At 35.6% G+C, this 12,572-nt stretch overlaps 1 protein-coding gene across 7 annotated transcripts in view; it reads left to right on the top strand.

Moving 5' to 3' along the window:
• Positions 1–12,572, top strand: part of TTLL7 (tubulin tyrosine ligase like 7) — a 65,597-nt gene that overhangs the window by 27,494 nt on the left and 25,531 nt on the right. For all 7 annotated transcript variants that reach the window (XR_011002275.1, XM_068199928.1, XM_068199927.1 and 4 more), the window contains 6 exons: positions 545–761; positions 3,203–3,367; positions 4,142–4,300; positions 8,977–9,071; positions 9,717–9,864; positions 9,947–10,020. Coding sequence is in view for 6 of the 7 variants with exons in the window: in XM_068199928.1 (XP_068056029.1) it covers positions 545–761; positions 3,203–3,367; positions 4,142–4,300; positions 8,977–9,071; positions 9,717–9,864; positions 9,947–10,020 (858 nt within the window). In the remaining variant the exon portion in view is untranslated. The remainder of the gene's footprint in view (positions 1–544; positions 762–3,202; positions 3,368–4,141; positions 4,301–8,976; positions 9,072–9,716; positions 9,865–9,946; positions 10,021–12,572) is intronic.

A 12,572-nucleotide genomic window follows, 5' to 3' on the forward strand; every position in this document is an offset into this window, starting at 1 on the left:
GGAATTTCACAGTTCATATATCAACCTTTATTCATTCTGGTGTGAGGGAACTGGAAATACAGAAATACTGAGCTTAATCTATGCCATCCTCAGTCATACAGCTCAGTGTCCTGCTTTGCAAACTTCATCACCTAAGGTTAGCACTGAAAGTTCTTTGCAGCCTGTGCCTGAGGCAGAAGTTGTGACAAAGACTGGAAGTTTATTTTTAGAGCTGCGTGAGGAATAATCACGGACGCTGGAGACTGGTCGTTCTGCCAAACAATTTCTAAGTGTAGAGCAAACCCATTATTACAAATTGTTGAATCAAAGCAAGCAGAAAGTTACTTTGAAATGGCTCGTTGCCTTTTTTCATCTAGTGAATCACAATAAAGCACAGGAACCCAAAAGCCTTGTAAGGGAATGGAACCTTTTCTCCACCCTAAAAATCAGAAATCTCTCTTTTTCTATGTAGATTTTAGCCTCACTCACTACTTGGCTGGGTGACCACGATAATCTATTTCAAAGAGTAATGTCCAAGTTTTAAAATAACTTTTGTTTTCACCAGGATCTCTTTAATAAGAAATGGAGAAAAGTTACAAGCTCAGGATCACTTAATTGTTCAAGAATATCTTGACAAACCATTTCTTATGGAAGGCTACAAATTTGATTTACGTGTGTATATTCTTGTAACCTCCTGTGATCCATTAAAAATATTTTTATACCATGATGGACTGGTGAGAATGGGCACAGAAAAGTATCACCCCCCCAGTGACTCAAATTTGGTAAGTTGGAATTCATTCCAATTTATTGCTTATGGTATAGACTTTAACCTGTGTACTGTTTGCAGGTGGTGAAATTAAATAAACTGGGACTTGAGTTCATCTGGATAAACTTCTGCATTGTCATTGAAGAGAAAAAATTTTATGTGAAAGATACTTAACACATGGTTTTCTATCAAAATCACAAGTATAGCCTCATTATTGCTTATATATAAAATTTTATATGGCTTTGCATGTATGTATGCTAAAGAGTTTAAATATATTCTAGAGGAAAGCAAAAGATAACAACCCAAAAAATAAAATCAAATTACTGCAAGAACGGGCACATTGCTTTTATGTTCATCTGAGACTGAGGCTGGGGTGGCAGGTGCTAATAAGGTTTATCTCCTGCTAGATCATTGCTTAGCATCCATGAAGTTTGGAGCCTTTTGCTGAGGGTCCTGCCGGGTTTCAGCCATTGTGTTGGGAACTTAGGCAGAAAGGAGAGAACCAGCATTGCAAGGGCTCAGTGCTTTCTGCAGTCCCTGAAGACCAGGGAATCTCCTGCTGCTGCTGCTGTTTGTCAGTGACTGCTTCAGCAGGGACAGAAGTATGTACTTGGCAGCTTTAGGGTGATTCAGTAGGGTTGTCTATAAACACTGAGAAAACCAAGAAGTGGTAAGGGTCATGCTAAAGATTTGACACAATTTCTTCCTCTTGTTCCAGTTTATAGCATGTTGCCCTTTTGGGGGGGGTAAACCCTTCTCTTTTGGCTCAGACCAAAATGCAGATGTCTAAGAAAGAAGTAGATTTGCAGCAATTGGAAGGTATTAGTAGATTAGGTTTGTTATACCTCACTCTGAACTCCATTGCTTTTAGAGCAGCTTCCATGTGATTATATAACAGAAAACACCATAGAGCCTTTTTGCCTACATGAAACTTAAAATTTTGATCATCTCTTGGTGTGCCTTTGAAAAACACAGGTACAATTTGAGGCCCAGTACAAATGCTATATTTGGAAGTGTTCCAGTACTATATTTGGAATAGTTTGCTTCTGATATTTGTGTATTGCTGCTAATCTCAGCATTAGCAGCACTGAAATATGCTCTGAGAGGATAAACAGAGCAGGCAGTTGTTTCTGTGTTTCTGTGTTCTCACAGAACACAGCTCACACTGGAGGTTGTCTATTGTGTGAAATAACCTGCCTGTCACTAATGACATTGTTCTTTGGATGACATATTTCCACAGTGACATTGTTCCAAATAACTGTGGACTATCAGTTCAGATGCCCAAACACTTTTTTTTTTGGTAGTCTAACACATAATTGCTTATGTCTGAAATAATTTGAATTTCATGGAATGATGACTCAAAACCAATAGATTTCAGAATGATTCTTAAAGGAGTAATAAAGCCATGGGAGAAATTCATTGCTTCGAGTGTTACTACAATATGTTGTTCACTTGTTTGCAATTAAACGGATTGGTTTTGGTAATTTCATTAAGTTTTTTAAAGATAAGAAAGTGTAGTAAGATAAATGACAGCATAAGGCTTGTGTTATCTATTAAAGATGAATTGGAAAAGAAGGCTTATGATCACCTTAGAATATCATCTACTCTCTTGTATGTAATCAAACATGACAGAGAACTGTCACTGTGATGAGGACAGGCATCACCATAGTGTAAGTGAAAAGCTGAATTAATCTCTGGGAGATAATGTAAATGTACAGATCATGATTTATAAATTGGCCTTGGAAAATGAATGCTTTCTTTAAATTCAACTGATAACATGCGTCTATTGCTGGTGACATTTTGCTCCATAAAGGAACTGTAGCACTCAGTCATTTATGTAACGTATGTTTTGAAATTTACCTCCCTCTGATGTATGGCTACCAGCCAGTTAAAAATGAGCAATTTTGGCAGATATCAGCATAGCAGATGAGTTTATACGTAAAAGATATTTTAAAGTATCACTATCATGAGAACACTTCTCATAAATAAGCTACAGTGAAAGCTGAAATGTGGGATTGTCTATGAAGCAGATGCCAGAGTGTCTTTTAGCACTTTTAAAGTAGCACTTCAAAATACTGACTTTATTGTTTGCTTCTTGTGGAATGTAATCATCCTCTAAGTTATGATAATTGCTCTTTACTTTTTTAGGTATTTGTTTATTTAGAGACCTGTAAAAATGGCAGATATAGTATCTAACCAGATGAGGAGTGGTGGATCAGTTCACTGCAACTGGCTTAAGCAGAAGCCCAGGTTTTGTTGTAAGAAGGCTACAGAGCATTCAGTCACGCAGTCTCCCAGAATCAGAAACACTAAATCTGCACATAGTGTATTTTCAAATATGAGTTGTTTGATTATGTCTTTATTGATTTAATGCCAATTTTTTGTTACATGATTTTGAATTGACTATTTTAGAATTGTTTTTAAAGGTTTTAAAATTACTTTTCTTCCCTTTTTTAGAGTCAATTGTATATGCATCTGACTAACTACTCTGTGAATAAACATAATGAGCACTTTGAACGGGATGAAACAGAAGATAAAGGAAGCAAACGCTCCATAAAATGGTTTACCGAGTTTCTAGAAACAAATAATCTTGATGTCTCCAAATTCTGGAGTGATATTTCAGTAAGATAGACTAAAGCACTTTATTTTATTTTGTGTATTTTTAGAAAATTAATTGCTTCGGCCGTCTGCTTTACTGCAATTCAGAATGATTTTTGAAACTTATTAACCCAAATTCTCAGCAATAGGTGTCACAAAGGACATACTAGAAACTATTATTATGTTTTTTTAAAATACTAAATTCATAGTCTGATTACAAATTAAATGTTAGCATGTTTCTGAGGATCAAAAGTCCTTTCAAACAGTTTTTCATGTAAGTAATATGATACAAATGAATCATGCCATTTAAATTCTTAGAGAATTTATTTTGGTATATATAGTGAATTTTATGTGTAATATTTACAAAATTGTAGTCAGTGTTAAGAAGTGGTTTTGTTAAAGGTATCTTTAGTTGAGGAATAGGCTTAAGATTGTTAGAGTTTAAAGCTGTTTGTATGATTCTGAGAACACTTATCAAAAATTATACTGCAAAATGAAATGGATGAAGATTGGCTATAGTATACTATGTTACCAATTTGCTTTTATTATTTAACTTATTTAAGTCTCAAAGTTTGTATGTACCATGGAAAGTATAACAATAGTCTATAACTATATAAAGTTATATATGGTACTGCATAGGAATAGTTTGTTTACTATAGACTATTTATTTGGTATTTTAAATCTTTTTTCTAGTAGATATGTAAATGAATTTTAAAATATTAAAGCATGAAACACTGCAGTTCAGTATGTGCTGGTGTTTTCTCTCCTGATGAATTTTTCTGAACCAAATGCCTGCAGGAGCTGGTGGTGAAGACTCTTATAGTTGCAGAGCCGCATGTTCTTCATGCTTACCGTATGTGCAGGCCAGGGCAAGCACCAGGAAGTGACAGTGTCTGCTTTGAAGTCCTGGGATTTGATATTCTGCTGGACAGAAAACTAAAACCATGGCTCCTAGAGGTAAACCTCTTCATACAGATGTGAAGTAAATTTTTAGGTGTAAAGTTAACTAAGCCCCAGCTGAATCTGTACCTATGTAAGAAAACTTGCAAAGAAAGTCTGTGCTCTCTTGAGTGTAGAAATGGTGCTTTTCTGCAGCATCCATACAGAAGTGCAGTGATCACCTTGCAGTGATTTTTGATACTGAAAAAAAGGTGATTGTTTTCCTAGACTGATGTTGCATTTCAGATGTTTTTGAAAGTTTTAATGTAATGTTAATGTAGTTGTTATTTTAGCTGGAGGACCTTGATTATAGCAAGTAGGTGCTACATAGATTTCCTTCGTGAGTATGGCTATGTAATATGTCTCTGGTAACTTTTCCGGATGTGTGCCCTTAATCTTCTCCTTTTTGTGGCTATGTGTTCCTTTCCTCTCCTGTGCTTTTTAAAAGCACTGCCGTAAACAGAAAAAAACTAATTTGATATACAGGAAATTCTGCAAACAATTGGTATGATGGGATTGAAAGAAACATTTCTTCTCTGATATGTTTGTTAGTGGTCCAGTTAAATTAAGTGGTGCTCACACACATTTTCAACCAGAAATGTTTGAACTTTGTCTGTTGTGTCTCTTATATTGCCCTACTTCTAACATATAGTGACGTTCACTTGTCTTTTTTCAGATTGTCTTATTTCATTCTGTTAACTGGTTGGAGGGCTGTGCAGCTTGGGGAAAAAAGCAACATGTATTCAAAATCTCTCTATTGACAGCAAGTCATGAATATGATTTGGCTACTGATGAACAAAATGTACACAATTAACTTACTGAATTATAACCTCATTTGCAGGCCATTAATACTGTCAACAGTTGTTTTGTCGTACTTATTTCTCTCAGGGATTCATTATAATTTTAATTAGAAAAATAAAATTCCTCCACTGTTGCCATGCAGACATAGCATATTTGGTGGCTTTGATGTTCTTGCCAACAGCAGCACATGACATGAACTTAGTCTGTACTACATCAACATCTTCTGTTTTTGTCCACTGAAGCTTGCTGTCCCTTTGATTTAGCACTGCACTTCCAGATTATCATCTGTAGGTTGCCTGTAGCTTGCATATAACTGTGTTTAGTTATTTAAGTGCAGACTGAAGGGTCTGTGTAGCATTTCATTCAGCCTTGTAGCAAATGCTGACAAGGAATTCTGTGAGAGGTGGTGAGTCAGCCAGCACAGGGAGTCCATCCGGAAGGACATCTCTCTGCTCTGATGTTTCCATAAGGTATGGAGATTTTGGGGGATTTCAGACCCATTTACAGGTCTCAGAGGAGAATCATATTATCCCAAACTCCTTGTGTATGAGGGAGTAAAGCAGTAAATGCTCCTCTGGCATTTTGAGTTGCTGGAGAATACTTCAGGAATTGGAATTGTGTACCTAGTTATTACTTTTTTAAAAGCAAAAGTCCAAGTATTTCCTTTTCCGCTTTTGGTAATACATGTATCCTTCAACTTGTTTTGCCAGACATTTACCAAAACTAACAGAAATTTCTAACTTTGAAACTTACCAGTTTTGCATACTCATTTACTATTTTTACCTTGCTTGTTCATACTTTTTTGCAGCACTTCCAACAGAGCGTGTAGATGTATGCACAATCTGTGTATGCTGTGTGTAGTGTAGTAAAGGTCAAATTTTCAGTGTATATACATAGACTGTACATAATATATATAGTCTGTGTATATATGTATGCACATATCTAGATAATTCTTTTTTTCTAAACCGCTTCTGCTACTTCCACAGATTTCCACTCTTAACTCTTTCCACCATTTCCTTCTTGCCAAAACCCCTTAGGGGACTGAATCATTCTTTCTAACACTGGTAACAAGTCCTAATCACAAGGCCCTGAATGTTCCCAGTGTTATGGGAAAATTGCCAAAATAGGATTAGGATGATTAGTTTCATGTTTCCATGCCTCATATAGCTTTTGTGTTATAAAGATAGGTTAACAAACTATTAAAAGAAATAAATTGTGCAACGTATTATAATGCCTCTGCTTTCCTGAGTTGACTTTTGTTTATATTGCCTTGATGCATTGTAGCTCTCCTGCTCCTTGATGCTACTGAACTTCGGGAACCTTCGACCGTAGTGAGGGTTGTGGGAAATGCAGGATTGCCATCTTGTGGCACCAAGTGTTTCTAGCAAGGATCTGTGCAGCCTCCATCCTTTCTGAGCAGCAACAAAGACCTAGATGTCCCTTTGATTCCCAGGAAATCCAGTTTTACTTTTTGACTAAAATTTCCAAGTTAGTTTATTTTATGTGAAAGAAAATCATACAGTTGAAGTTCTTGGATGGACTGCAGCCTTGTTCACCCCCATTATATTCAGTTAGGATCACAAAGTTGTGATCATTGGAGAAAAAGATAACATGCATTTTAATAACTTCAAGTGTAGGGGACCTAACTTCCTTTGTGATTTATGTGGGCAAGTCATAAGAAACCTTATATTCACATTCAGAATTTATTATTTAGTGTCGCTGAGCTAGCGATATCTGTTCAAAACTTTCTTATCAATCCAGGTCAAATGAATGTGAACATCTTAAACCAACCAATTATTGCTAATTCCTATTAATGAAGTAATTAAAGTTCACATACACAAACTTTCTGGCATCTACTTGTTTCTCTTGTGTTATGCTTGCCCTGTTTGTACCCCTGGACATCCAAAGGCCACCGTGGGGTAGGAGAGATGGGTAGGTGGTTATACCAAGTTTTCAGTGTCTTATGTTCTTCACCAGGAAGAACACACTCTTGATGATGAAGTTTTCTTCATCTTTGATCTTAATTTCACTTCGGGTTATTTTTCTTTGTTTCTACCACAATCTATTTACTGACTGTTCATTTACTGGCCAGCAATTCCACATTGTCTCCAAGTTTTACCACAAGTATTTTGCATCTCCTGAAATCATGTCATGTGCTTTCTTTGTTACATTAGACCCAGTATTATCTAGTTTACGAGATTGTATTCCTGTAGTGAACACAATTTGGCCACTGGCATCAGTGTCTAGATTTTCAAGGCCTTTGCAATCATCATTTGCTTGTACTTTTGGAGTTCCTCATACAATCCTGTTTTTGACAACAATCTTCAAGATGTGCCTTGCTGATAAAATTACTGATGTTTTATTAACACAACCTAGTTGTACATGTCCTGGTTCTCGGGCCACTGAACTCTAAATAACCATCTCCCAGCTGGCAGATGCACAGACAATGGTTTGGTAAGCTGTTATTGTGAATAGCTATTGTGGCATATCACTAGCACATTATCAAGATTACAATGCCACAGTTGTACAGATTAATCAGCAACTGTATTTATTGTCTTCTTTGTGATATGATAGTAGATGAACAGTCTAAAGATGCTGGTCAATTAAATATTTGGATGAAAGTCTTCCAAAAAAGAATATGTATAAATCTTTTCACTATTTCTGCTGGATTTTCAAGATTTTTCTTTCAACATCAGATCTCACTGCTCACTTTGCCAGTCTGTCTGGAAAAGCAGTGAAGGAGCTGATTCCCAAAGCTGAAAGGTACCTGTCAATTATGAGCATAAGTGATGGGGCAGCTGGGACTCAGCAACAGGACACTGGGTGGCACAGCAGCCATGATAGTTCTGTCCCACAGCTGTAGAGGTCTAATATATTTAGAGTGCTAAAACAAAATAAACTGCTTTTGCCCTCTGCTTTGGACATGCAAACTGTCTCCCACTTCTAATTTGTGTGGGCACAAGGTATTAGTTTTCACTTCTGAAGCTCTTTTTTATCTGTCCCTTCTGTGACCAGTACTGCTCATTCACTATCAAGGTGAGATTCCTGTCTGTCATTAGCACCCATTACTCAAGTATAAGTTTTTATACCAGCCTGGAAAGAGTTCCTAGAATAAATCATTATTCCTCCTCAAATCTTCCTGAAAACTGAGATTCTGCGGGGAGTCCAGAACTTGTCAGGGTTATAGGATGTTAAGTGTATGATTTAGTCTCACAATGAGATTCCCAGTTGCATTTTCCATGTTTCTTTATATTTATGGTACAGTTTTTAATCTCTAATCTTGTACTTGGTTTATAAGCTTTTTGTTGCGGAGGCTGTTAATTATCTTATGTTTTCACACTATGTACTGATTTAATAACTTAGATCTCTATGTGTTGCTGTCAAGTATATCTGAAAAGTTATTTAAATATGCTTAAAAAGACCTTGGATTAGAGCCTCTTTCTGTCCTTGTATAGTTGTTACTTTTTAGAGTAGTATTTAAAGTTTTTTTCAGACTGGGAACTAGAAAAGAGTTTGACTCTTTCTGTGCTGGACCAACATAGCATGGCACATCATCTGTTATGATGTGTTTAACAGTACTGTGTGTGGTAAATTTTCTGGTGGCAGCAACCAAGAGTAGATTAGACTGGATTCACAGTGGCAGGACTTGAATGGTGTTCACTGTAAATGTCTGGATGACCTGGTGACTGAAAGGGTACATTTCCCAGCTCCCAGTATCTGGGATACTCAGTAGTGTATTTAAAAAAATATACAAATGGAAAAGAACTTCTCAACATGTATTCTCTTAATCTGTGCTGTATTTGAAAGAGCCATTTCTACAAAGCCTGTTACAATAGGTGTGTTCCCAGTGAACCTGAACATTCCTGAGTCTTCTGTATCTTATTTTTTTTCAGATTAATCGTGCCCCAAGCTTTGGAACGGATCAAAAAATAGACTATGATGTAAAAAAAGGTGTTCTGCTAAATGCATTAAAGCTTCTCAACATACGGTACCTTTTCCTCTTTTCTTCAGTCTGGCTCTATTTCTGTTGCTTTGATTTTTTTTTTTTAATTTGAATTGGACTTAGATGAAATGAAAAACCTTTTTTCTACCTTAGTAATTTCAAAATATAAATGTTTTCCTTGCTGTCAGTTTTGCTGTAGAAATTAACTTAAATTTTATTTTTCTTCATGCATATGTGCTTGCAAAAAATGAATGGTAATAGTAATTTTTGTACTTATTTTTAAAAATTTTTCAAATCTTGAAAAGTTGGCATATGCATGCAGTCATGGGTATGTGGCCATAAAGGAAATTTTATTGAATGATAGTGTCACATTCAGTCAAAAGCCATACCCCTCTAGAGAAAAACTTTGTAGCTGACATATTTTGAAAAAAATCTACACCTCGGGAATATAGATACAATCATGTTTCTACATTAAATTATAGCACAGAGTAAATACAGTATCACTTAAAGTGTTAAAATATTGTAGCAATGAATGTTATTATGAAAAAAAATCTTAACTAATGTTTCAATTCTAATTTTATATGATAAACACATGACTGACTGGAAAATACAGATTATTTACTTGATATGAAAGTGCATCTCATTTTGGCTGCATTGAATTGACATTTCTTAATATCATCTGTGTTTCAGGACAAGCGATAAAAGGAAAAATTTAGCCCAACAGAAGGCTGAGGCTCAAAAAAGACTGTATGGTCAGGGGCCAGTGAAAAAACTGTTGCCAGGTTCCTCAGACTGGGAGAAGCAGCGCCACACACTGGAAAGGAGGAAACAAGAACTGGTAGGAAGGGGGAAAAGTGCTGTTTCTTGCTTATGGTTTATACTCTCTTTTGTTTTAATTGTCTTACTTTCTTGATTTGTAGAAGGAAAGACTTGCACAAGTACGTAAACAGATTTCCAAAGAGGAGCATGAAAATAGACACATGGGGAACTACAGGTGAATGTTTTTGACTGTATTAGTAGGAAATACTCAGTGTATTCTTTAGGAACACTGAAAACAAGTAGTTGTGGTAGATGATAATTTTCTGCCAAAAATGTGTAGGCATTTATAGAAAATATATACATGTACATCAGGTATCTTTTTTCAGATGGTTCTTTTCTTGATTCCAATTTTTTCCATGCACTTAGGAATTTATATGGCATCAGTCACCCTATTGTTTGTGCAAGACATTTGCTTCAAAGACATGATTGTTTACATTCAGTGTACCAAGAATCATCATTGTTGTTATGAACATGTTCTCTAATCACATATAATCATTCTTATCTTGGTGGCAGGGGGTGCAGTATGATATTCCCTTGTAAAAATATCATATTTGAATTGTATCTCTGAAGCTTGCCAAAATTATGGGTGCTTCCATAATTTTTTGACATTAATAGACAATAATAGAGTGACATTTGAAATACTTTACTTTTATTTTGGCACTTGAATTTTGGATCTTGGTTGGCTGAAATGTAAGTACCTTCAGATTCCTTGGTTCCTTATGTTCAAAATTATGTTATTTTATGTTATATTTTATGTTATATGTTCCTTATGTTCCTTATGTTCAAAAGCGAGCTTTACATTGTCAGTTATAACAGGTATTGACCAGAAAACAAAAATTTTGTTTTGTGATGTTTTTGTTATTATTTCTTGTTGTTTGCTTCATTGAGAAGTGAAAGCACGGCCTAGGAATATTTGGTGAAAGGGAGCGGTGTATGGCTAGCAAAAGATGATGGGAATATTTGCCCACTCTTTATAACATTCATCCAGAATGTGAGAGTATCTGAGTTCATATATTTTATTGTAAACTAGTCAGAATGCCTTTATTGCTTTTCTTTTTTGCTGCCTTTTTTTGAGCAGATGTTCTAGATTTCCCAGTAAAATTCTCATTTAAACAGATAGATGTTTCTGTGAAATTCACATTTTTGATGACTTAACATTTTGCTTACAAAGGGTCTTTCTTTGTAACTTTTAATTACATATTTTCTTGATGTGTGGAGCTGAACTAGTAAGTAAGAAAAACCTCTAGATGTATAATGAAGTGACAAAGTGCTTATTTTCATGCTACTAAAAGAAAGAAAAACACCATGATGCTTTAACACATTTTTCTTTTTGCTAACTTAAATGTCTAGCTTATTAACAGATCACATTTTAAGTTGCTTATTCAGTTCTTGATTGAAAATCAGACACATGGTCTTTTTATTTAGCTTTTGGGTTAATGTAAATCAGTAAAAACACAGTTTTTTTTTTCCTCAAGAAAAAGTAAAGTGTCACTTCATAAGGAATCTGCACTTTTAAAAAGGCAGAACAACTTTGTGTTTTATTACCATGTCTTTGAGAAAAGGCTGAAGGATCAGCAGAACATGAGAAGGAAAGTAGTTTTGGCTAGAGAGGAAGAGGAATTTTATCTGAGAGTTATGCAGTATTTTCTCCATGTGATTTTCCTCTGTAGAGCAGGACTAGCTTGTGTCAGGCATTGACATAGAATCATGGAAATTTTGGATGCTGTATTGCTGAACGGATTAATATTGCACTCTGAATAAAAATCCAGAGAAACCTCAGTGAAACTCAGGAGGTTTGGGTTTAATCTGTGGATTTAGTCCATGTCTGTCTGCAAGCATATCAGGCCCCAGTAGGAGTCTTGGGGCAACTGGAGTAGGTACCACACTTTTGAGGTCTTGTGAAATCATGAGGAATTGGAAAGGATGTACATGACTTTGAAATGGCCTTTAGCTGCGGTCTATCTCTAAATACACTAAGAATATTACCCTTTCTTTAAAGCATTCTTGTATGGCACATTTTCTGCAGTAGAATCAACACCATTAAAAGGTGTTGAGTTAAATTAAATTAAACCTAAATCTCCTTTAGGTGTTTAATGCAAACTGGAAGCATCTTCATTTGGTTCTACAACTGCCCTGAGACTAATGGTATCAAATCATCCTTTTTGTCATTGCAACAAAATCCTCATGATAGATACCTTTTCAAGGAGAAAATGTCTAAAAAGGAAGAACGAGAAAATAAAGAAACTTGTAAAAAGTTTAGAAATTACTCACAAATACAGAGAAGTCACATAATGTCATGCACTGTATAATTGGTGTCCATGCCTTACACAGTGCAGGTAAAATTAACTTATGGGATACTCCTTATAATACATTAAAAATTAGTCTTCCCTCTTAGCCATATTTCTGGCTGTGTTTCGGGTATTCATGACAGATGGATTGAAGTTGTTTTCTTCAAAGCCCATTGTTGCTTGATGAACATGAATAAATCACCTAGTCCTGCTTCTGATATTGTCATAATCTCCTTACCTGTGATTTTGGAGAATAATGGCATAGCTGCTCTAATGGAAAATCAGTCACCGTTTATATCCGTGTACCAGTGTTTTTTCTTTCTTATAGCACCTATTTCTTCCTGTTAATTTTTTGGAGGACTTAGCATTCAAGTGCAGTACATACTCAATCTTTAATTCATATCCTGCTCATGGGATCAAAGCTGTTGTTCAGATTTTC

This window comes from Anomalospiza imberbis, chromosome 9, assembly GCF_031753505.1.
Source record: "Anomalospiza imberbis isolate Cuckoo-Finch-1a 21T00152 chromosome 9, ASM3175350v1, whole genome shotgun sequence".
Lineage (NCBI taxonomy): Eukaryota > Metazoa > Chordata > Aves > Passeriformes > Viduidae > Anomalospiza > Anomalospiza imberbis.